We start from the raw sequence: 22,805 nt of genomic DNA on the forward strand, positions 1-22,805 counted from the left end.
GTTTTCACCTGATTATCTCGAACTCGTATTTCATGTTCCAGCAGTTCAGGCGTACGGTCACGATGAATGAACGAAACCAGATTGTCATGCTCACGCGATGAGGCTACATCAGTGCAGCAGGGGTTAGGAGTTTATGAAGCATATCACGCAGGATGGAGGTCAGCACCTTTGGTATCAAACATGTACCAAGACAAATTGCAGATAGCAGAGCAGTTTAGTGCAGCATCGTACAAAGAAATGAATAATTGACCAAACTGATGCTGGCATCCCTTGCGCTTAATGGTGTGTTGGTATGCGTCATCAGTCCCACTTTATGTTTCAAGTATACTGATCGACGTTGGGTCGTACGCGTGGAGGAATGTGGGATGTCGATCGTTGAGTCCACCTGAGCTGATAACGATTGGACGTGCAGCAGGTCTGGTTGCGAAACAACATGAGAAAGCGAGTGCAAGTCAAGATATCGCTCGCACAGCTCTACCAACGCTACCGGTCTCAAAGAGTTCAACTAAGCCAGCACCTAGACATTCCTCCAAGACCCACTCAAACCTCATCCCATAGAATGTCTTCCATTTCTTCGTTCGCCCAGGTAGTACGCCTGCAAACTCGCCCCTCAATTTCTTCCTCTCCGCTTTGATATCATGCGCCGCGACATTACCGTCCCATCTCTCACGCAGGACATCAAGTGGCATCTCTCTATGCTTTGTCTTCTTCAGCAGAGTGAGTAGGTGGTTTCGTGCATCAACCAGCAGCTTAATGTGTGTGCCCATGTTGGGCAGGGAGAAGTTGTACTGTGCTGCTACGGATGGGCGGGATCCAGATAATGAAGTGCCGCCGTGGATGTGCTGGGTTGCTTGCGTGCCGCCGACGGCGTCTAGAGAACCGGCTGCATGGCGGGATCCGGATGTGGAGACGGCGAGGAGTGAGCTGGCGCCTGGAGAGGCGAAAAGCGAGGTGTGGGAAGGGTAGTTTGAGGCCGAGGTGAGGAAGCCAAAGGTTACTAGGGCGGATAGCTGGGGAGAGGTGAAGGTTGTGCCGGGGATGGATGTAGATATCGGGTTGGTGTTCATGGCTGTTATGTATTTTTCTGATGCTATGTCAGTGACAGATAACAGGGTGGTTGGCGAATTTGATTACCTTTCAGATCTTCAGGTAGCTCAGCATGAGATTGCACGAGGGTCTGCCACTCTCTCACCGAAGCAATACCATCACCCACTGCAGCAGCACCAACCCCCCGATTCGGTATCGTCACCCTTCTCAGGATACCTGCTCTGGCTAGCTCAGCAATTTCCCGCTCAATCCGCGTTGACGAGGTGCTGAGTGCGTCGATATGCGCTACCGTGACAAACGGTGGCAATCTTCTCCGAAAATTCAAAACCTCTGCTATCCTGGTCGAGTTCATACCGGCCTTCTCTGGCATGTCGCTAAACATCCTGTTGCGGATGTACTCCATGTACTGTGGGACATCGCGAAAGTTTAGGTCATCGGAAAGAGAGGCTATCACACCGGTATCATCTAGTTCCTCGTCATCATCAAAGGGAGTGGTAGTGTCGTTCGGTAGCGACCGCCTTTTTGAACTCGCTGCTGAGGGTAATGAAGTTGTTCGTTTGAGACCCAGTGCTGCGACGGCACTTTTTCTTCTTGGCTTGGTGATGCGAGACGAGTGTGCTGCTGTAGCTTGGAAGGACATGTTTCAGGTTTCGCTCTCCAATAGGAACAAGTAACACGAACTGTCAGTCAGGAGAGATATGCTCTTTGCGCTTGAGTTGCAGATAAGGAAAGAGCATCATGGCAGCGCAGTAAGAGCATGTCTTGATATTGACGAATCAGGAAGTGGCAAACATGTGAGACGCGGTGTCGAAGGCTTCGAGGCCGCGGTGGAGCATGCGCCACACCCTCGCTTGTTGGCTAAGTAGGAGCGAGCAGCTGGCATGGAGAAGGAACGATGGGGTCATAGAGAAGCAGGTAATCTGTCTGCATCGAGCGAAATGGATTAAAGCGACGGACTGTTAGAGGCGTGCACTTTGTAATTGATGGATCAAAGTGTTGAGAGGTGGCTGTTGATGTTCCTGTTTGTCGGCTTCCTGCCGGGCCGTGGAAAGAACCACGCAGCCACCGAGGTACGTCATTTCCACGCGCGGAATGTCAGGAAGGTCCAACGCACGCTATGCGCGCCAACAAAACCCAAAACATGCCCATTGCACCCACCCTACGAAGCATCTCCCCCCAACTGCTCCCGTCCCAGCCCATCGCTAGCCATGTCGCTGAATCCCGAGCCCTCGGCGCCTGAAGAGCGGGCTGAGCACCATCTGCCGCCCAAGTCGTACGCCGACGCCGCCGAAGAGGCCCTGGAGCCCCAGCAGCCACAATCACATGCCAACGGCACCGACGGCACCGCCGAACACAACGGGAAGAAGATTTTGGGCAAGGCCAATGAGGTAAAGACCAATGGCGTCAAGGTCCCCTCTGAAGAAGACAAGACATCGCTCGAAGGCGTGGGTCAGGAGCCCCGGAGTCCAACAGTGAAGGGCCATCGTCGCGTCTCATCGCGCGGCTCTCACGGGTCGCTCGGCCGCAAACAGGGCGAGCAGGCACAGAAAGACATGAACGGAGCACACACGAATGGAAATGGCAAGGGCAATGGCGATGTGCTGACGAGTGTGAAGCCGCAGCAGGAGTTTCAGGTCGCCAAAGCAGACCGCAGAACCGACCTCAAGCGCAGAAACTCGGAGCTCACCACAGGACGACAGGCTGGCGCGGGATGGTCCCAGAGCAAGTAAGTTGACATGCTCCTCATTCAAGGCGTACAATGCTGACCGTCGCAGAATACGCTTTGCGCCCATGAACGTCCCCCTCCAGCGCCGCCTCCAGACCCTCGCCGTCCTCATGCACACGCTCAGCATCGTCGGCGGCCTTGCCATCTTCTTCTTCCTATGCAGCATACCCCTGCTCTGGCCCATCCTCCTGCCGTATACCATCTACGTCCTCTTCTCCAACGCGGGCACGTCGGGCGAGCTGTCGTTCCGCAGCGACTGGTTCCGCCGGCTGCCCGTCTGGTCGCTCTTCGCTTCATACTACCCCGCCCGCCTACATCGCTCCCAGGAGCTGGAGCCTACTAGGAAGTACATCTTCGGCTACCACCCACATGGCATCATCTCCCATGGCGCCTTCGCTGCCTTTGCAACGGAAGCGCTTGGCTTTTCGCAGCTCTTCCCTGGCATCACCAACGCCCTGCTGACCCTCGATTCCAACTTCCGCTACCCCATCTATCGCGAATACGCCCTTCGTCTCGGCATGGCCTCCGTATCTCGCGAGTCCTGCGAAAACACCCTCTCCAAAGGCGGTTATAACAACGAAGGCATGGGCCGCGCCATCACCATCGTCGTGGGCGGCGCTCGTGAATCCCTCGATGCGCGCCCCGGTTCCATAAAGCTCGTCCTCAACCGCCGCAAGGGCTTTGTCAAGATGGCCATACGCACCGGCGCCGACCTCGTCCCTGTCCTCGCCTTCGGCGAAAACGACGTCTACGACCAACTCGATACCGATTCGCATCCCTACATACACAAGTTCCAGATGCTCGTCAAGAAGTTCATGGGCTTTACGGTACCCATCTTCCACGCGAGGGGTGTCTTCAACTACGACGTAGGCATGATGCCGTACCGGAGACCCATCAACATCGTTGTCGGTCGCCCCATCAGGGTGATGCAGGACACGCACCCAGACAACGATTACATCAACGAGATACATCAGCAATACGTGGACGAGCTGATGCGCATCTGGCACGAACACAAGGACACTTTTGCCAAGCACAGGACGGGCGAGCTGGAGATCGTCGAGTAAGCATCACTGAGCTGCTTTCCTTGCAATGGCTGTCACGATGCTGTTCTTTCCCTTCTGTGTTGTATTGTGTATTGGATCGTAATTGGGTAGAGCCTGAAAGGCGCAGACACGAAATAGCAGTCCTAGCCCTTTGAATAGCAATGATAGATCATCATCATCAGCATTCCCATTGATCCTTGGCATGGTATCATGGCAAACGCAAACTCGCCTTATATGAAGTCGTAGGCAATGTCACTATGCAAGTTGATCAGGTTGAGACATGGACGTTTCTTGAACTTCTAAATCGATATTCCAGAGTAATAACTACAACGAAAAAGACCGCAAAGGAAAAGCACAACTGTGTACGATAAAAAACACGAAATAAACGCCACCCAGCATTAAACATTTTCTGGGTATTGCATGTCCCAGTCGACCAACAGAGCTTTAGTCATCAGTCTGTTGAGAAGTGGCTCATGCGTGCCGAAGGATGCGTGTCCTTCCTATCCTCATCGGTGGAGAACGCCTTCAACTTGTACTCCATCACCGTGGTGGAAACACCTTTGCCCTTGTCGTTGCTGGGGCGGCCGCTACTCGGAGTACTTCCATTAAGGGTGCTACCATCAGAGGCACGGTTTCCCATGCCGTTCTCCACATCACCGCCGTCCTTCTTGTCGTCCGCAGTGGCGTTGACAGCGCGGCCAGTAAAGAGGTCCTCCGGGAAGGGGAACAGTGTGCGACGTCTCGGTGGCGACTTCTTGGTTGCTGTCATCCATACCAATGCTGTCATGTCTTTACCCAGCGCCTCGATGATGGGCGTGACGATGGGGAGGCAGGCGAAGAGCACACCGTAGGATGTTATGCCGACAATGGTCACGTTAATGCCGTAGCTGAATCCGCGCTCCGCTAGGGCGACCATGAGCCAGGATCCGTATGTCCAAAAAACAAGACCGTGGAGCAGGTAGATGGTGAAGACGTGGGGGAAGAGCACAAGGAAAGGAGGCGTGGAGAGGACCCATTGTACCGCGGCGGAGAGCTCGACAATCGCTTGCATGCCGCCTGCGAAGAGCACACCGTTGAGACGCGGCGTGTAGTATGGCGGGTAGCCTGCCTGGTCTGTGTCCTGAATGGCTACGCCGGTTACAGGGTCGGGGTGGATGCCGCGTTCCGCAGTCGAGAAGTTGAAGTCCGTGTCGACCCAGTTAGGAATGACGTTGACGGCGAAACTGGCGCCGACGCAGGCCCAGAAGAAGGTGATGGTGGCGTAGTATGCTCCCGGTCGTGTGGCCAGGAACGCTTTCCACTTGTAGGTCACGTCGAGGTCGGTAAGGAGCAGACCGAGCCAGAGGTATGTGCCCCAAGACTGAGCGTACCAGTGGTTGATGAGGCAGAAGGCGTAGTAGCACATGCGCTTCCATGGTGTCTTGATCTCGTAGACTACGACAGCACCGAGAAGGACGAGCCAGGAACCTTGGAGTTGCACGGCGATGGTCCAGAGGACACCGGTACAGTAGTGCAGAGTGATTTGCGGGACGGCGTTGGGGACGAGGAACATGAGTTCGAGAACTTCAGAGATATACTGGCCGAAGTTGTTGTAGCGGCTCACGTAGGGCCAGGTCGACCAGGTCAGCGAAGGAATGTATTGCAAGAACTTGGTCGCGCCAACGTCAATGAAGAAGTACTCCAGTAGGGCCATCGAAGCGACAGGAATCATAAGACGGGGTGTTCGGCGTACGGCTGCCTTGGCGATTTCATCCATCTTGCCCTTGCGCAAGTAAGGTGCGGTCAAGAAACGGACGGAGGTTGTGAAGAAGACACCAAGCCACATCTGGTTGAGCAAGAACGGACCGATGATTCTCTGGGCCCATGGCTCAGATGCGTTGTGTGCATCTGCACCAGGTGTGACGATGGCAGGGACGAAGGTAAGACCAAAATGCATCAGGGTGACCACGAGAGAGCAGAGCGCCGTCAGACCAGCAAGATGGTCGATACGTTGTCGCTGAGGCAGAGGCTGAGGGCGCATACGAGGAGCTGGTAGTGCGGACTCAGTGACGGTCTCCATTGTAATCTTGTCGTGGGGAGCGATCATGGGAACGGATGGGGTCATGGTGGCGCGCGGGTCCATCAAGGTGAGCATGGAGTTGCGATCTCTTGAGATGGCTGTGCCTGGAGTGCCTGGGGTCATCATCGATGCGTGAGGATCGACCATAGTCAACATAGAGTCGCCTCCTCTTGACACTGCCGTTCCAGGCATCGGTGGCATAGGTAGGTAGAGATCCTCGCGCGTAGTGTTGAAGTTGCTGTTGAAAGGAGTTGGCCCACGGCTATCGAAGAATACCGAGTTCGGTCTGGAGAGACCATCCTTGGGTGTAGAGCCACCGAGAGTCGAGGTACCGGGGAGTCTCTCGATCGCCATATCGTCGTCGTCTGAGTTGCGCTTTTCGGAAGCGGAAGGAGTTTTCTGGTCGACACCACCACGAGAGAAGATCTCGTGCGAAGCCACTGTGAAAGTGCTGTCGCTGAATGGATTCTTCTTTTCGTCTTCGGACTCTTTTGGCTCTGTGGAGGAGGCTGGGGTAGGTTTCGGGGCTTCACTCTTGAGCTTGGGAGCAAGACGTCGGATGAGGGCGTGGATGATAAGGACGGTCGAGAATATGATGCATGACACGGAGAGCCAGAGTGCCGGCATGCGCCTGATGTCTTTGCCTTTGTACTGCTCCCATTTTTCTGTTGCGTCATCACCATATGGCGTAGAACCGCGGAGTTCAATGTCGTCCATCGAGCACGCATCAGTCAATGGGCACCTGGCGACGAAATCCTCGCGAGCATCTACGCTCATTGTAGAAGAGTTGAAAAACATTCGGATCCAGCCAACTTCGGCAACAGACTCTGTGCGTTCAGGCGGACCACGCATGGAGTAGCGGTTACCGGTTGACCAATGCTTGAAGAACATGGCCGAGGGAACAGAAGGCATGCCACCGTTGTTCTTCTGTAGGACCTGCCTAGTGAGGTTGCCACCGATGTAGAAGTTGATGTAGTCTGCGGTCCAATCGATCCTGTACTCGGTGAACTCCCATGGGTTGATGCTACCATTGCTGAGGCCACCACCAAGGGTAGTGTAGTTACGGTTCGCAGCCGTGCTGTTTAGAAGCTGGCTGTAGTTCATTCCGAGGTTGCGCGTAGTGAATTCGTTGTTGACAAAGGTGCCCACCCATGGGTCTCGTCGGTTGTTCATGTTCATGACACTGAGCTCGGTGATCTCGGTCTCATTGTACTTCCACATCATGGATGCCGCTGTGCCCGCAGAATCCATGTCTGCAGACTTGAGTAGAGTGCGGAAAGAGCCATGCTGGATGTCGCGTCGCTTTGTCCGCAGACTAGCACCTCGAACGAGATGCTCGGCAGTCGAAGGTTCAACAACAAGCTGAAGAGAGTCGTTGTTGAATCTGAGATTGTCGGGAGAAGCGCCTTCGCGATAGACAGCATTCTGGGAAGCGTTAGCTATGGACTTTCAGGCAGATGCACGGCAGACGGACCCAATCCTTTGCATACTTCTGAGCAAAGTCTTCGGCGATGAAGTCGATCGGTAATTGGGTAGTCTCGTTGAAGTAGACGATGATGGAGTCGGTAAAGAGCTCTGATGTCTGGGTGTCGTAGAAACCGCAGGTACAATTGTCCTGCCCACGCGTGACATCAGCAAGCGCAGGCAAGATATGCACAAGGGCAAGACTGAGCAAATGAGAGGAAAACATGCTGATGAGAGAGAGTGACTGAACAGAAACAGGGACAGATCCGCTGCTCAAGTCAGAAAGGCAGTATTTGTCTGCGACATATGCATGCAGCTAGCTGTGCAAGGCCTGTGTAAAGACCCCGGCCTAAGCTTGCAACACTGCTCTCCGGACGGGGAGGAGCCGCCTTGCTTCTCCGATCAGCATTGGCATCAGGTTGACGGCGTTGCAAAGTCCCCTATCTTGGACAAAGTCTTAGCCTGCTTCATGAGGGTCATGATCGGAGCGTTGCCTCAGCGGGGAGCGCGCGGCCCTGCAACAAGGCCAAAAAAGGTATGCAAGCTTTGCTTGGCAGGCCCGTACTTGATAGCAAGCAGAATGGACGTCGTAGCATGGGGCTAACTAGCCGCCGTAGGACGTGCAGACGAGAAGGTTGAGGAAGATGCCGTGCCCGCGCTGTCGGTGGGTCGGAAACGTGCGCCGCACTCCTGCCCGTGCATCGACGCTAGCACAGACGTTTCCTCCCAATGCATCCCGCGCTCGTTCTGCCTCAACAAACCCGACGAAACTTCATCACCATCCCAGTTTCGATCATTGATCTTCGTTGCCAGCATCGACCGATATCAGCCGTTTCCGGAAGGCGACAAGGGTCCGCATCACACTGCCAGTCCCAGCCGTGCTTCATGCGCTCAGCACGCCGCAGCGGGAACCCATTGTCGTGTCAATACCCAGTGCAGTGTCCCGTCTCTCAGCTTCTGCAGGCTGAGTGGCACCGTGGACACCGGATGCCAGGAAAATGCACCGCAAGATAGCGGCTGGCATGTGTCCCTCCGATGTTCCTTCCCCAACCCGCCCAATCCTGCATGTTCGTTGACGTCGACCAAACTGCGGTCAACTGGTAAAAAGCACCTGGTTGGCCCGCCAGACTTGTGGACGTGGGTTTGACATGTGACTTGGCATATTCACCATTCCCGACCTGTAGAGCTGTACCGGGGTCGACATGGCCAACGTGCAGGCCGACCCACTCCAATCTCATTATCACAACTTGGCGCTGTTGATGCTAGGTAATGCTGATCTCAGTTGAGCACGAAGCTTGCATGGAGACCAGCTCCCACGGGCGGGAATCACGGTTTCGACATGAACCCTTCGGCGGTTTTGCCCCTTCTACAGTCGCTGCGTGTCGGCTACGGTGTTTACCATACGCACTAAGCAATTGTGCAATCAAGGGCCGAATATATCTTCTGTATCCGCTCCTTGTCAGTAGTCTCACCCCCTCCATCATAGTCACCATTCGCTTTGACTACCTCTTCCATCGTTACTGTCACATCATACACTCGTTTCAAGATGTCTGACACCACGAAGGACTGCGTAATTGAGGTCGGGGAGGTCACTTCTCCTACGGCTAACGAGAAGTCGGTCGCCAAAAATCCTTCCATCGCTACTGAGGCAATCGGTCGGACATCTTCCTGGATCTCTGAGTGGACGCCCTTCGGTCTGGTCGCCTCCTACTACGTCTTCTCGGTATGCCTCTACATGTACTGCAGCAACGGGCTGATTGCCATCTTCTGGTTCATATACATGTGCACCAACTTTTACATTGCCGGCACAACCGTCTTGGAGGCCTTCTTCAGTATCACGCCCTGCCGCGAGGCAAGAGCAATCGTCACGCAAGCGCAGGAGAAGCAGTGGCTATTCCCCACGCCACACCACAAGCTACCCATCCTCGATCTTCTCATCGTCGCCTACCTACCCAATGAGCAGGACATCATCATGGACCGCGCTCTTTACGCGCTTGAACAGCTCGATTACCCCTCTGACAAGATCCGTATCGTCATCCTCTACAACACCCCCAAGCCAATCGAGCCATTGGAGACTGAGCTGCATCAACTTCCTATGCGCTTCCCCCACGCAAGGGTCATCAAGGTACCCAACTCGACTTCCAAGGCAGACAATCTCAACTACTACTTCACGCTGGACACTGGATCTGACATCATCGCCATCTACGATTGCGACCACTACCCTCATCCCAACTCACCCCGATGGGCCGCTGAGCGATTCGTTGCCGAAAAGGATGTCGACATCGTCCAAGGCCGCTGCATCATCTTCAACTCCGACGACAGCTTCATGACCAATATGATCGCAGTCGAGTTCGACAAGATTTACGCTGTCTCTCATCCCGGTCGTTCTACTATGTGGGGATTTGGTCTCTTCTGTGGATCCAACGGTTACTGGCGCACATCGCTTCTTCGCAATCTGAAGATGGACGACACAATGCTTACTGAAGACATCGACTCTGCACTTCGCGCATTCTCCAAAGGTGCCAAAACCGTTCATGATCTCAATGTAACTTCCTACGAGCTGGCCCCCACAACCTTCAGCGCATTCTGGAAGCAACGTCTCCGGTGGGCTCAGGGCTGGGCTCAAGCGAGTATGCGACACATGAAGATGGTTTGGAATGGCGTCAAGGATCCCTTGCACGAAGAGCATGCCAAGCGCAGCTTCACTGCCCGCTTCGGTGTTTTGTCGCTATTACTCATCCGCGAGTCCTCGTACTATCTCGTCACACAGTACACGTGTTTAGTCGCATCATTCGTTATCGTCAAGTTCCCGACGTCCGGGGAGGAGCTCTGGAAGCTGGTCTATTTCCAGTACCCCGTATCACAGTGGCTTTTTATTATCAGGTTCGTACAGCCCTCGACGTAATCTTGTACCTCGCTAACGGTGTCGTGTCACAGTATTGTCTGCTTGATTGCTACTCTTTGGATCACCAACCAGGTCAAATCCGAGTACATCTCCAGAAGGATGATCATTCTCTTCTCGGTTCTGTACCCGTTTTACCTGGTTCTCAACGCCACAATCGGTCTTTACGGCCACGCTCGTCAGCTTGTCAAGTACAGCTCCTGGAACCCAACAGCTAGGAAGTAGGGCCACACCATACCATATTATCTTCTTAATTTTCTTTATTGTCAATATCATAGGGAAGGTGCACAAGGCTTTGAACGCTCTCGTTTAGTTCGGGATGAAGCTCGCAAGCCATTAATGGCGGCTGAGGCTTTCATGAGTCACGCATCAGTACATAATACACGATTAATTACATCATAATCACTATTACTACATACTATTCCTGCACATCTTGACACGATGACAGTTGTCGCAGATAAGGTTCTTCGAGAAATGATGCGCTCTTCTCATTTACCAATGATCATTGTCCATCGATTGACTCTGTTGTTCTGGCTCCTGAGTGGTCAACATGTGAAACTCGATCTATGAGATAACGCGCGGCATCATAGCGGAATGCAGAGCATCAGCCTTATCCCGGGCTCCTCACGTCGGCGATACGATTTCCGATCTGTCACGCACAGTCTATCACGGAAGGTAAACTCAGAGATAAGTAAAATCCTAGCATGAAGCAGGGCCGAAGGGCAGCGCTTTACTGAAACGGACCCTGCACCCTGATGCGTTGCCAGAAAGCATCGGCCTAGCGACATGAAAAAGGAAATAATCAACAGCACCAGGGGTGGCCGGGACATTACAAGTCGACTATGCGGGCGATCGACACGCGCTCGCTAGCGCGTAGATCCACTTCGCAAGTGTGCGTTCCCTAGGCCGCGTGGGATGCTACCTACCACACTACACCTGGCGGGTAGCACAGCATCGTAGGCCGGCGGAACCATCCGCAAACTTGCTAGAAAAATTCGACACGGCGTTATCTTCGGTGAGTAGGATCTGTCTCAACTGGTTTCTGCTCTCCGGAACGCGGACCTTCCTTTTTTGGTGTGAGCACACGAGTCAGCCCCTCGGATTTTGGAAAACGTGCGGATTTCACGACCCTTCGTGGCCTATCGCACGGATGTTCGGTATGAAAATCAACGTGCACGGACGGCCGCAGTTGACATGGCGGTCACTGACAGGTGTAGATGCCCAAGTAGGGCTGCCCCATGCGCCACACGTGGAAGGTTCTGAGGAAGGCCGTTGCCCGGCGGTACCTGGGTGTTGAGGGATCAGGGTGCTTTTGATCGAGCACGTCACGACGTGCGTCTGGGATGTGTATGATGAAGACGGCAACGTTACAAGTCGGCAGGCCGACAATTCAACATCCGAGATCAAGATAACGATCAACAGCCGCCCGCTTCGTGTAAGTGGTCCGGATGCCAGAAATGCGAACTATTGTATGCCGCCAAAGTGACCCGCTGCCAGCCTCGACTAGGGTCAACGCTTATCGAACAACTGCTCAGCGGGACGTAGAGAACGCCACAAAAAGCATAGCTGACCCTTGGCATGCATGCGCCTGAATTGTGCTCGGAAGCTTGCGTTGCAACTAAGCTCAACGCTTCCCGTGCTCGGTAGGCAGATGCTGTGCTAGTCACGGAAAGAAAAGTCGCCTTCAGGTACGTGGTCGTTCTGGTGGCCAAGGTGCTGATCTCGGGTCTCCCACGGGGGGTCTTTGGTACGGGACGTGGTGCGACTGCCGCAAGTAGTCGCCAAGGGTCGTGCTGGTTTTGTTGTCTGTGTGGAATCAGAAGTCGAGGGTAAATTGCCTTGCTTGTAAGCTACTCTTCCTCTTTATCACCGAGATTCTCATCTTTATCGCGGTATCGAACAAGATGTCTGCAACAATGGAGCCTACCCTTTCATCCAAACTCAAGGCTGTCTTCCCCTCGTCGTCGACCGAGCAAGGAACGACAACCCTGTCGGCTGACCAGAACTACCTCATTGGGCTTCGTGGCCTGCTTGTATTCCAATCGTTCCTCTACGTGTTCTTCCAGACCTTTCTTCCAGCCGCCCTTCCAGACTCGAAGAATGTTGATGGCCCGGCGTACCAGGTCGCACTTCGAAAGTCATTTTCAGTTATCTTCGCCAACGAGGCATTGATCTACTCATGGATTATCTTCCTCTCCGCGCGAACCATTTGCTTGCCATACCTCGCCAACAAGACGCGTGAAGTCGGCGCATCCAGTGTCTTCCGCCGTGGTATCAGGTTATGGGTTCCGACTTTCATCGCCTACTCTTTTGCGGCAGCGGCATTCAGCACAACCTCGACCGACTACATCTCCGACTTCTTGGCCTCTACTGGCAACATCTCCACCATCGCACCGACGCGGATCCAGAGCTTCTTGGTTTACTTCAACTCGCTTTTTGAGATCTTCTGGGTCAACAAGCGATACGCTAGTCAAGCCGCCAACGATGTCTTCCCATCTGGTACGCTTTGGATAGTGTCCGTGCTCTTCCAGCAAAGCTACACCGTCTACATCACCATGGTCATTGTTCCGAATACACGCACCTCATGGCGAGTAAAGGCTATGCTAGCTTTCATCGTAGCTGCGTTCTGGGTACAGAGCTGGGCCTGGTACAGCGTCACCGGCCTAATCATTGCGGATGCGGTCCTCAACATGGACTTCAAGGCCCGGTCCCAACGAGGATTTAAGATCGGCAACTTCGGTATCCCAGTATGGCCACTTTACGCTGCGATGGTCCTTACCGGTGTTGTGCTGCAGTTCGTCTTCATCTCCGGAAAACCAGGCATGCGCGACAATGAGCTATGGGGTCACACCGCGCTGTACGATGACGGATTCTTGAACGAGAACGTAGATCTAGACCAGCCGATGGCGAGGGTTGACAACTACCTCATCATCCTTGGGTCGATGCTTCTGATTGAGACGTTCGAACTGCCCCGGGCTATCCTTCGCGGAGGCTTCTTCGTTTCGCTAGGCAAGAGGAGCTTTAGTAAGTCGCAACCCTTCGACAAAGTCATTGAACAATTACTTACACATCCCAGGCTACTTCCTCGTCCAATCGATACTCATCTACACCGCCGGTATCAAGCTATACACGCACATGGCCGACGCCGGCATGAACGGTTCTCTGAGCACTTTTGTCTGCTTCTTGGTCTGCGCACCGCTGGTCGCTATAGTTGGAGAGATTTTCTACCGTGTTGTTGATTTGCCGAGCATTATTCTGGCTAGAGGATTTTGGGCGTTCATGACGAAATAGGTGGCGGCAACGGCGCGCTACCGGCACGTGGTTCGGGCCATCGTCAGCCACATTTCTTGACATCTCGCTTACCAGCCGCGCAGCTTGTCTCCTCATTCGCACTGCTCGGGGAAACATTATCCGTCACATCGCCCTTGCACAAGACATTTGGAGAGAAGCTCACTGGTCAACAAGCCTTTCTCCATAGCTCGGCATGCTCTTTGGAGATATCCCCGCAGCATTGGTGATCCTTCGAAACTTCCCCGCAATGTGGAGAGACTTTAGCCTATGAACATTGGTTCGGGAAGATGTACAGTTGCTCGGACGTGGGCGTTACACTAGCTAGATCCTTCGGTGTTGTTAATGTGTATTCCATTTTCTGTTCGCACTCTTCTCCTGTTGCTGCCGTGAAAGCGCGTTCTACCGTGACTAGTCTACCAACCAGCCACAATGGATAAGCCCAAGGAAACAGACACTGAACGCATCGAAAAGGCGATCACACTCGATGAGACGATCGATCAAGCCCTGGATAAGCGTCTGAATCGCAAATTCGACCTCCGTATTCTGCCTTGGTTGTTCGGGATATGGTATTTTGCTACTCCACACTGTTCACGGCCTATACTGAGTGAGAATTCTAGGCTCTTCTCGTTCATAGACCGCAGCAACATTGGCAACGCAAGGATAGCCGGCCTGTCCGATGAACTTTCCATCACAACCGGTACACGTTTTAACATCGCCCTCCTCGTCTTCTACATCCCGTACATCCTGGTCGACGTACCGTCTAACCTACTCGTTAAGCGTTTGCGCGCCGGGATATACCTACCAGCTCTGATCACGGCATGGGGTCTAGTGTGTACGTTCATGGGCTTCGTGCAGTCATTTGCAGGGCTGGTGGCATGTAGACTGTTGCTGGGATTATGTGAAGGAGGCATTCTCGGTGGCGTGATCATCTACCTTGCGATGTTCTATAGGCGAGGCGAGATGCTGCTGAGAAGCGGTCTCTTTTATTGCGCCGCGCCTCTATCTGGGGCTTTTGGTGGACTGCTCGCTTCGGGACTGGCAACCATCGAGGTTGGGGGGTATCGAAGATGGCCCTGGATCTTCTTTAGTAAGTTCTCGCTAATGTTTCACGTTGTGGAGATGTCGCGCTGACATGATCTCAGTCGAGGGCGCAATCACTGTTGTGTTCGGCATTGTATGCTTCTTCTTCATGCCGGATACCCCCGCCGCAGCAGGATTCTTGAGTGATGAAGAGAAGGAGTGGGCATTGCGACGCATGAGGCTTGATGCAGGAGGATCCACCGAAGTTGATGTTGACGATGAGAAGTTTAGTTGGTATTGGGTCAAAATGGCACTCAAAGCCCCGCAGACGTACCTTTCTGCCTTCATCTGGTTTTTCTTGTTGGTGCCGCTTTATGTAAGCTCCTTTCGGATCTCAAACGCCGGAGACTATGCTAAAGCTTGACAGAGCTTTTCGCTGTTCCTTCCTAGTATCATCGCCGGCATGGGCTATCAAAGCACCACCGCGCAGCTCTTTACGGTACCACCTAACATGGCTGCTTTCATCACGGTCATTGGCACGGCATACGCCTCCGACAAGTTGAAGAATCGCGGTTATTTCATTATAGGAGGTTGCGTGATAGGGATATGCGGTTACGTTATGTTGATAGTGGCCACGACGAATGCCGTGCGGTACGCCGGGACGTTCCTGGTCGCGATCGGTGTCTTCCAGGGTTCGCCCATGCTTATGGTAAGCTTCGCCCGCGAACCGAAATGCTTACTTTACTCATCTGTCATCAGGGATGGGCGTCCAACAATCTTGCGCCTCACTATGTCCGCGCAGTCGGAATTGGCATGGTAATCAGCATCGCTAATTGCTCGGCCTTCATAGGCACGTTCATCTATCTTCAGCGCGATGCGCCGAAATATGTTCTAGGCCATTCTGTAAGCCTTGGTGCATTGGTAGTGACGATCGTACTCGCCGCCATACAGTGCTGGTACCTCGGCTGGGAAAACAGAAAGCGAGAGAGAGGTGAACGGAATGATAGACTGCTGCGAGCGGATGCGGATAGATTTGGCCATCAACACCCTAGTTTCAGATTCACGTTGTAGCCGGGAGGACATGGTAGCCAAACTAAGCCTTGGTGGTGGTCCAGGTTGGGAGCTGATAGGAACACTACATTAGTACGTCGTCTGAACGTAGAGAAGTCTACCGCCTAAGACATTGTGACACTGAGTCACTTGGCTTTCTTATTGTCTCTTCCCCCAATCATGCCCTTTTGCTTTGTAGTATTTTTCTTCCACGGTGTCAGACTGCCGCCTCCAGCCACCCAGCCGATTGCCATGACGATCAACGTAAATGGCACGGCCGTCAGGAAGTACCAACCATACGTCGTCTTCAATGCTGAAACACTCTCGTTCATGCTATACAGCCCAGATATGAACGTCAACGGGATAAAGATGGTCGCCAGCCATGTTATCCTCGCCATGTTATGGTTCTCCTCGAGCCCGCGACGCGAATCTTCGATGGAGATCTCCGATGTGACAATACTAGTCAGGCGGTCAACTCGCTCCTGTAGTTCATTGACAGCGGCAAGGACGCGTTTGAAATCAGGCACTATGTCCTCGAACCCTTCGACGTTATCGTAATTTATGGTCAGGTTGTCGGAAAAGAGTGAGCGTACGGAGAGAGGTGATGTGGGCGCAGCGGAGGACTGAGTAGACGGGGTAGTAAGCCGCGCTGCAGCCGGAAGCGCATGTTCCAACGTCTCCGTTATCATCTCCCGAAACACTGGGATCTGCCGCCGCCAGGTATGCAGACGCTTGAGTGAAGTGTCAATGGCATCACCTTTCGAGCGGAAGAGGCGTGGCATCTCGAGTTCCCACTCTATCTGGCTGAGACGAGCTCTTACATAGTCGCACACTATGAGCCACTCTGCGCAGATGGTGTATATAGTTGGTTTGGCGAGGACTTGCGCGTTAATCTCATTTCCCTCTTTCCGCTCAAACCACGGGAAGGCAGTCGTCATTTGGACAATGTCTTCGAACCAGGATACTGAAGACTTGATTGAGGGGTAAACTTTGGTGTCCATCTTGGGTGTTGGCAACCAGTTACTACGATCATACCCTTTATAGTGTCAGTAAGGCAATTCAGTACCTCAGCTACTGTCATGTTGCGTTAGTACTTACAGAGTGGCCGGCCTTGGCTAACAGTTGGATCTAGCAAGACGATACCGACGGTTCCATTACCACACTTCTTGTCCTTGCCGATCCACATGGATGTACGCGTGCGCATAATGGACACGACTGCTCCCTTTCCATCTTGGTAATGCCAATGGTTCTCATCGTTATCAGGCCGTCTGAGTACGTTCCAAGAGTTTGCTTCCAGCCTCGAGTTGAAGTAGTCCTCTTCTGTTTTGTGGTATCGTAACCTCATATTGCGCATCCTGAACCAGGGCCGATGTCTCATACTTGAGACTAGGCTGGGTGGTGACGCCCAGGGGTCACGGGTGTTGTGCCATACGTAATCATCGATCTGCTCTCGAAAGAACAATGGATCTATATCGAAACGCGCTCCCAGCAGCTCAATGACTTGTCGAGATAGGTCTTCTACTATGAAGAGGCGCAGGGGAGGTTCTTTCGTATGCTCAAACGACAGAGCTTGAAGAGTTTCTTGAAGCAAAGCAGGCGATTTAATCGCTGTAGCTTTTGGTGCAGTGGCAGGACGATACTCGACGAAGGTGACGTTTGTCTTATTCGCACGGGCTTCGCGTTCCTCTGGGTGCTCTTTGATCTCATTCCAGCGTAGTGGGGTAGTGCTAACCTGCATCCAGTCCGCTAGATGTCGTAAAGTCCTCCACGAAGTCGACAGCGATTTGATGTGAGCCAAATACGGCCGGCTCTTGCTGTTGCTGCATTACGTGAGTCTTGACCTGGAAGACTGTCAATGCTGTGAACTTACGGGTCCGGCAATTCCCACTCGTCTGCGACTGGTATCCTCTCGTATGCATCTCCAATCAATTCATATGGGTCAGGGAAGTCTGCACTGTGCGGAATATGTTTCGCAGACCAAAGTGCGGGGATCGTGCCTCTCTTGGAGGGTTTGCCATTGCTGTTGTCGGAGTAAGTAGACATGGTCGCTACCTAGGTACGGACACTGACAACGCGCAACCATGCCAGAGCGGGTGGCGAGATGGATTTATAGATGGGCAGGCTGCAAGGCGATGTTGGGGGCTGAGGGCTGAGAAGGCTGAGACTCAAGCGCGACGATCTCTAGTTGCATCAGGGGGGCTCATACATACGCGAGGTTTCCAGCTATGCACACCCGCGCACCTGTATGCGGGTGTGGAGAGCTAACAGACATTCCAGGCGTTCCATAATCTTTCTGCAGTCTTGATCGAGTAGATCAAGACGCGTCAAGAAGTCGTAGGGATATCGCGTTGGCTGAATCTCGAATTTGGCGCGCCGTCAGCTGAAACGTGCAATGACCAATTTGGGCTAGACGTGAAGTTGGGTCCGACAGCTGCAGACAGCCACAGGGCTAAGCAAGTCACGCGGCTAATGCCAGCTCATATTGGACCTTTCCAGAGATGACTGCATTACGCGACAGGCGGCTACTGCGTTGTCGGAATATCGTTGGACTGTGTGGTATGCGCCTGGGGCTGTATGTTGACGGCTGCTGTCACGAAAGTTGAAGAGGGAATGACTCCACGGAAGTGGTTCCACCGCAGCAGCGCCGCCTGCCATCTCGGTCTCCGGTCATTTCATTCCTCAAGACGCCAACAACCTACATCAGAGCATCCCTTTCAGTTCATCACACGGCATTGCCCCACGTGGAAGGCTATAATGAGGCGTTTCTGGGCTTACTCGCGTGCGCGATGTCAGGATCGAATGTGGAGAGAACGCGGGGCGCGCAGTACACCTCGGAAGCCCATAAGTGCCACAGAAACGCAACATTGGCGGGACACTTTTGTGTAGTCGCGCCCATGTCTCGATATCTTGCAGGAAATCTTTAATACTCTGTAAAATCTTTTCGTTCAAATCTCGATATGACATACGGCATCTTTAAACCTCACTGGTCCAGATACCTAGGCCCTGACGCTCCAGATCCTGCCAAAGACACCTATCGACCTCACGACGAGGCTGTATTTTCGTCGCCATATGGACCATTCCCACCGACACCAGACGATCTCAACATCCACGAACTCTGCTTTCCGTCGAACAATCCATTACCCGAGGACTACCCTCTATTCATCAACGCTGTAACAGAAGAAGTGGTTACACTCCACAGCTTCTATGCTCGAGTGTGTGCATTGGCGCGTGTCTTCCGGTATGACGGACCAAATCCGTTAGGCTTAGACAAGAGCCCCATAGACGACAAGGAAGATGGCGAGATCCTAGCGCTATTCTCGCGGAATCAACTGCATTATCCAATGGTTGCGCACGCATGCTTTCGATCGGAGCTGGTATTTGGGGGCATCAGTCCCGCGAGTACACCGTACGAGCTATGGTGGGTGCTCAGAAAGATGCAAATTACCAGCATCATGTGTCATGAGACACTACTTCCTGTTTTGAGAGAAGCGCTAAAGCTAGGGACTGGTGACGGCGACAATCTACCCCTCAAGCTCAAGTTGAATCCCAACAAAGTCATCGTGCTTAGCGACAATTCTCAACTAGATACCGTGTCGGGATACCGTACGATCGAGTCGCTCGTGAGGGAGGGTTCAAAGCTGTTGGAGCAGCCGCGGAAGCTGCTTGGGGGAAATCGAATGGCATATCTATTCCAGTCTTCAGGAACTTCGGGTCTACCAAAGGCAATGATGATCACACACAGTAATGGTTACCACTCTGGAATACAGACGCTTATTACTGCCACGCAGGCCGCGCGCTTTGCAGGAGACGAACCGTTGACACCCGTTACTATGCTTGGCGTCATACCAATGTACCACTCATACGGTATGATCATCTGGATCCTTCGCGTCAATATGATCAGACAGACGAGCATTATGCTGCCGAAATGGAACCTTGAGCTCGCATTGAAGAGCATACAAAAGTACAAGATTACACATCTTCCACTGGTGCCACCTCTGGTTCGCCAACTCGCCCAGAGTCCATTGACTGAGAAGTACGACCTGAGCTCTGTGATCGGCGCGTCGAGCGGCGCTGCATATCTGCCACCAGATGTCGCATACCAACTGGCCAAGAAGCTGCCTCAAGGTGCGGGGATGCCGGTGCCAAGTGGCTATGGTCTGAGCGAAGCAGCCAGTATCGCGAGCCCGGCTGCGCATGGCATATTTGGATTGGAGCCTGCACTACCCGGTATGATCGGTTATCTGCTACCGGGTATGCAGGCTCGGGTTGTAGACCCTGAGACACTTAACAATGTGCCCAAAGGCGAGAAGGGCGAGCTCTGGGCGCGCGGAGCAGTCGTCACCCCTGGATACTTCAGGGACCCGAAAGCTACTGCGGACATTTTCACTGAGCCTGGTTGGCTACGCACTGGCGATCTCGTGATGCGCGACGAGCGTGACCGTATCCACTATCTCGATCGCCTGAAGGAGATGATCAAAGTCAAAGGTCTCCAGGTCGCTGCTACGGAGGTTGAAGATACGCTGCTCGATCACCCAGAAGGTCTGGTGCGCGATGCGTGCGTAGCGGGTGTTGACAACGGCCGCGGCGATGGCTCTCTGTTCGTCCGCGCGTGGATTGTACTGACCACTGAGGGCCAGAAGCAAGGGGAAGATGATGTCTCAAAGAAGCTGCATCAGTGGATCGAGGGACGTCTGAGCCGACACAAGTGGCTGACTGGTGGCATTGAGGTTGTGGATTCGGTAAGTACTCACCCAACGTGAGCTGCTAGTGCTAACGACTTTTCCAGATTCCCAGAACCCCCTCGGGTAAGATGCTGAGAAGAGAGATGCGGGACCGATATCATGAAAGCGTGAAGAACAGTAGCAAGGCGAAGCTGTAATTGTCAGCATGGATCGACCAGCCTGTGGCTTTGCTCTGGACATCAAGGCCTATGAGCCCGTCTTCAGATACAATTAAAACGTCCCACGGTATGGTCTTTGTGCACACGCGCTAATCGCATGTCTACTGAATGCGATCGTGGAATATAGCCATGACATGCTTTTCGACACGGGTATCGTCTCTGCGTCTACGATTACTGCTTTGATAGCTGTGCTGGTGGAGGTTGGGAGGCTTGGCATCGGGTCTGGCGAGACGCGTCCACGGGTCCATCCAACATTCACGCCCACTCCTTACTCATCAACTCCCCAGCACACGGCAATCGCATCTTAAGTCCGCCACATGTCGCGACGCGGGCCGTCTGCTCCTTTAGGCACCGGCAAGACGATGGAGGGGCAAGAGTGGGGTTGAGATGCGGCGCTTTGCCCGAAGTTCGGTGGGCGTCATGACGTTGGAGCTCTGCAGCTCCAGCTACAAAGTCAATCGCCTGATGCCGCCAAGTGCTCCTCGTTGTTGAACCCACAATCTCACCTTCAATATACCAAGAGACTACGACAACATCTATCTACACCATGTCATCACCAAAGACCGTCCGCTGGGGCATCCTCGCGACTGGAGGCATCGCCGTCACCTTGTAACTACCCCGCGCTACACCCCGCGGAAGCTGTTTACTAATAGACAGACAGTACCAAGGATCTCCTCTGCGACCCTACTACACGTGGCGTTAAGCACCTAAATCACACGGTTGTCGCTGCCGCCTCCTCGTCCTCCGAATCGCGTGCCAAGGACTTCTTGAAGGAGGTCGGCGCACCCTCCGACGCGAAGGCATATGGCTCTTACGAGGAGTTCGTAAAGAACCCGGACATCGAAGTCGTATACATTGCCACACCGCACTCGCACCACTACCAGAATGCTATGCTCTGCTTGGAGGCCGGCAAGAACGTGCTATGCGAGAAGGCGTTTACTGTCAATGCCGCCCAGGCGCGCAAGCTGGCCGAGGTCGCAAGGTCCAAGAACCTCTTTTTGATGGAGGCTGTATGGACGCGCTACTTCCCGCTCTCCATCTATGTCCGCGAGCAAATCACGTCTGGACGCATCGGACCCATCACACGCGTCATCTCGGACAACAGCATGGCACTCGACCCCGAGAACAACTTCCCAGACGGCAAGCACCGCATGGTCAACCCTGATTTGGCTGGTGGCGCCCTGCTTGACCTCGGTATCTATGCCCTTACCTGGGTCTTCCAGACCATCTACCACACCCAGCCCGAGAACTCGCGGCAGGCACCCAAGCTCCAGGCTTTTGTCAAGAACTACGAGCCAACTGGCAAGGCCGACGAGCACAGCACCGTGATCCTGCAATTCCCCCGTTCAAAAGAGCAAGGCGGCGAGGTTCATGCCGTAGCGACGACCTCGCTCCGCGTCGCCACAGCGCCCGGAGGCAACATGGACCAACCCTTCGCCCGCATCCAAGGCCCCAAGGGCGAGATCCAAGTCTTCGGTCACTCCTTCCGTCCCCTCTCCACCAAGATCATCGGTTCAGACGGCAAGGTTGAGTCGAAAGAATTCCCCATTCCGGGCCCAGGTAAGGGAAGCGGTTGGTACAATGGCTTCGGTGGCTCACTGCAATCAGAAGGCGAGGGCCAGGGCATGTTCTGGGAAGCCGACGAGGCGGCAGATGCTATCATCAACGGCAGGAAAGAGGGTCGCTTCCTTGGCCTTGATGAGAGTGTGTTGATTATGGAGGTTATGGATGAGGTGCGGAAGCAGGGTGGGCTTGTGTACCCAGAGAAGATTGAGACTCTGGACTACCCTACGCAGTTGTAGGTCTGGCTCTATGAGTGATGGCTGGAGAAGTATGCTAGGAAAGGAATGTAATAGATGTCAGGCAGTCACTGACCCTGACCTACTTTCGCCGATTTCTGTGCTCTTTGCCAGCTGTCAAGACTTCTTCGTGGTAGAGCGCGCCGCAAAGAAACGTGTGAACTCGAGAACAATCACGACAATAGTCAAAGGGTTCATTGAGTGAAAGTCGGCCGCCGTAGCGAAGAAAGCGGCGTAGGAGCGAGCATACAGGAGGATATACCAAAAAGATATGTCAAACAGTGAATACCGAGTGGTGCTGTCCTGGACGAAGTGCGAGACAGTCGAGGCCTCCACAGTGACCCTCTCCGCGTACCCCAGACTAGGCGCAGAGGTGAACGGGCTATTCCCGGGTTGTCGTCATCCGCTTAATTAACAGTGTTACCGCCTTTACGATCGCTCCTTTGGATTCAGCAGAGATGGTAGAGCCGACACGAACGGGTGCGAAGGCTCATGGCTCTTGAA

The 22,805-nt window shown here is 53.6% G+C and overlaps 10 protein-coding genes across 10 annotated transcripts; 7 read left to right on the top strand and 3 right to left on the bottom strand.

Moving 5' to 3' along the window:
• Nucleotides 1–452: 452 nt before the first annotated feature.
• Nucleotides 453–1,687, bottom strand: J4E86_007766 (uncharacterized protein; the record flags this gene model as incomplete). The annotated part of the gene is made up of 2 exons (XM_051448282.1): nucleotides 453–1,084; nucleotides 1,135–1,687. 2 exons carry the CDS (start codon nucleotides 1,685–1,687, stop codon nucleotides 453–455), a joined length of 1,185 nt encoding a protein of 394 aa, XP_051300549.1.
• A 568-nt stretch (nucleotides 1,688–2,255) lies between these two features.
• On the top strand, nucleotides 2,256–3,837 carry J4E86_007767 (uncharacterized protein; the record flags this gene model as incomplete). Its single annotated transcript, XM_051448283.1, has 2 exons — nucleotides 2,256–2,773; nucleotides 2,823–3,837. The coding sequence occupies 2 exons, from the start codon at nucleotides 2,256–2,258 to the stop codon at nucleotides 3,835–3,837; spliced, it is 1,533 nt and encodes a 510-aa protein (XP_051300550.1).
• Nucleotides 3,838–4,267: 430 nt separating this feature from the next.
• Nucleotides 4,268–7,565, bottom strand: J4E86_007768 (uncharacterized protein; the record flags this gene model as incomplete). The annotated part of the gene is made up of 2 exons (XM_051448284.1): nucleotides 4,268–7,300; nucleotides 7,350–7,565. The coding sequence occupies 2 exons, from the start codon at nucleotides 7,563–7,565 to the stop codon at nucleotides 4,268–4,270; spliced, it is 3,249 nt and encodes a 1,082-aa protein (XP_051300551.1).
• Nucleotides 7,566–8,885: 1,320 nt separating this feature from the next.
• On the top strand, nucleotides 8,886–10,466 carry J4E86_007769 (uncharacterized protein; the record flags this gene model as incomplete). The annotated part of the gene is made up of 2 exons (XM_051448285.1): nucleotides 8,886–10,222; nucleotides 10,277–10,466. 2 exons carry the CDS (start codon nucleotides 8,886–8,888, stop codon nucleotides 10,464–10,466), a joined length of 1,527 nt encoding a protein of 508 aa, XP_051300552.1.
• A 1,691-nt stretch (nucleotides 10,467–12,157) lies between these two features.
• On the top strand, nucleotides 12,158–13,532 carry J4E86_007770 (uncharacterized protein; the record flags this gene model as incomplete). The annotated part of the gene is made up of 2 exons (XM_051448286.1): nucleotides 12,158–13,265; nucleotides 13,318–13,532. The coding sequence occupies 2 exons, from the start codon at nucleotides 12,158–12,160 to the stop codon at nucleotides 13,530–13,532; spliced, it is 1,323 nt and encodes a 440-aa protein (XP_051300553.1).
• A 429-nt stretch (nucleotides 13,533–13,961) lies between these two features.
• Nucleotides 13,962–14,457, top strand: J4E86_007771 (uncharacterized protein; the record flags this gene model as incomplete). The annotated part of the gene is made up of 2 exons (XM_051448287.1): nucleotides 13,962–14,360; nucleotides 14,398–14,457. The coding sequence occupies 2 exons, from the start codon at nucleotides 13,962–13,964 to the stop codon at nucleotides 14,455–14,457; spliced, it is 459 nt and encodes a 152-aa protein (XP_051300554.1).
• A 207-nt stretch (nucleotides 14,458–14,664) lies between these two features.
• On the top strand, nucleotides 14,665–15,459 carry J4E86_007772 (uncharacterized protein; the record flags this gene model as incomplete). Its single annotated transcript, XM_051448288.1, has 3 exons — nucleotides 14,665–14,928; nucleotides 14,980–15,261; nucleotides 15,448–15,459. The coding sequence occupies 3 exons, from the start codon at nucleotides 14,665–14,667 to the stop codon at nucleotides 15,457–15,459; spliced, it is 558 nt and encodes a 185-aa protein (XP_051300555.1).
• Nucleotides 15,460–15,748: 289 nt separating this feature from the next.
• Nucleotides 15,749–17,645, bottom strand: J4E86_007773 (uncharacterized protein; the record flags this gene model as incomplete). Its single annotated transcript, XM_051448289.1, has 3 exons — nucleotides 15,749–16,638; nucleotides 16,701–17,422; nucleotides 17,473–17,645. 3 exons carry the CDS (start codon nucleotides 17,643–17,645, stop codon nucleotides 15,749–15,751), a joined length of 1,785 nt encoding a protein of 594 aa, XP_051300556.1.
• A 914-nt stretch (nucleotides 17,646–18,559) lies between these two features.
• Nucleotides 18,560–20,481, top strand: J4E86_007774 (uncharacterized protein; the record flags this gene model as incomplete). Its single annotated transcript, XM_051448290.1, has 2 exons — nucleotides 18,560–20,341; nucleotides 20,389–20,481. The coding sequence occupies 2 exons, from the start codon at nucleotides 18,560–18,562 to the stop codon at nucleotides 20,479–20,481; spliced, it is 1,875 nt and encodes a 624-aa protein (XP_051300557.1).
• Nucleotides 20,482–21,049: 568 nt separating this feature from the next.
• Nucleotides 21,050–22,304, top strand: J4E86_007775 (uncharacterized protein; the record flags this gene model as incomplete). Its single annotated transcript, XM_051448291.1, has 2 exons — nucleotides 21,050–21,111; nucleotides 21,164–22,304. The coding sequence occupies 2 exons, from the start codon at nucleotides 21,050–21,052 to the stop codon at nucleotides 22,302–22,304; spliced, it is 1,203 nt and encodes a 400-aa protein (XP_051300558.1).
• Between the last annotated feature and the right edge of the window lie 501 nt (nucleotides 22,305–22,805).

The sequence above is a fragment of the Alternaria arbusti genome (genome assembly GCF_024043155.1).
Source record: "Alternaria arbusti strain BMP 1465 chromosome Unknown scaffold_11, whole genome shotgun sequence".
Classification (NCBI taxonomy): Eukaryota; Fungi; Ascomycota; class Dothideomycetes; order Pleosporales; family Pleosporaceae; genus Alternaria; species Alternaria arbusti.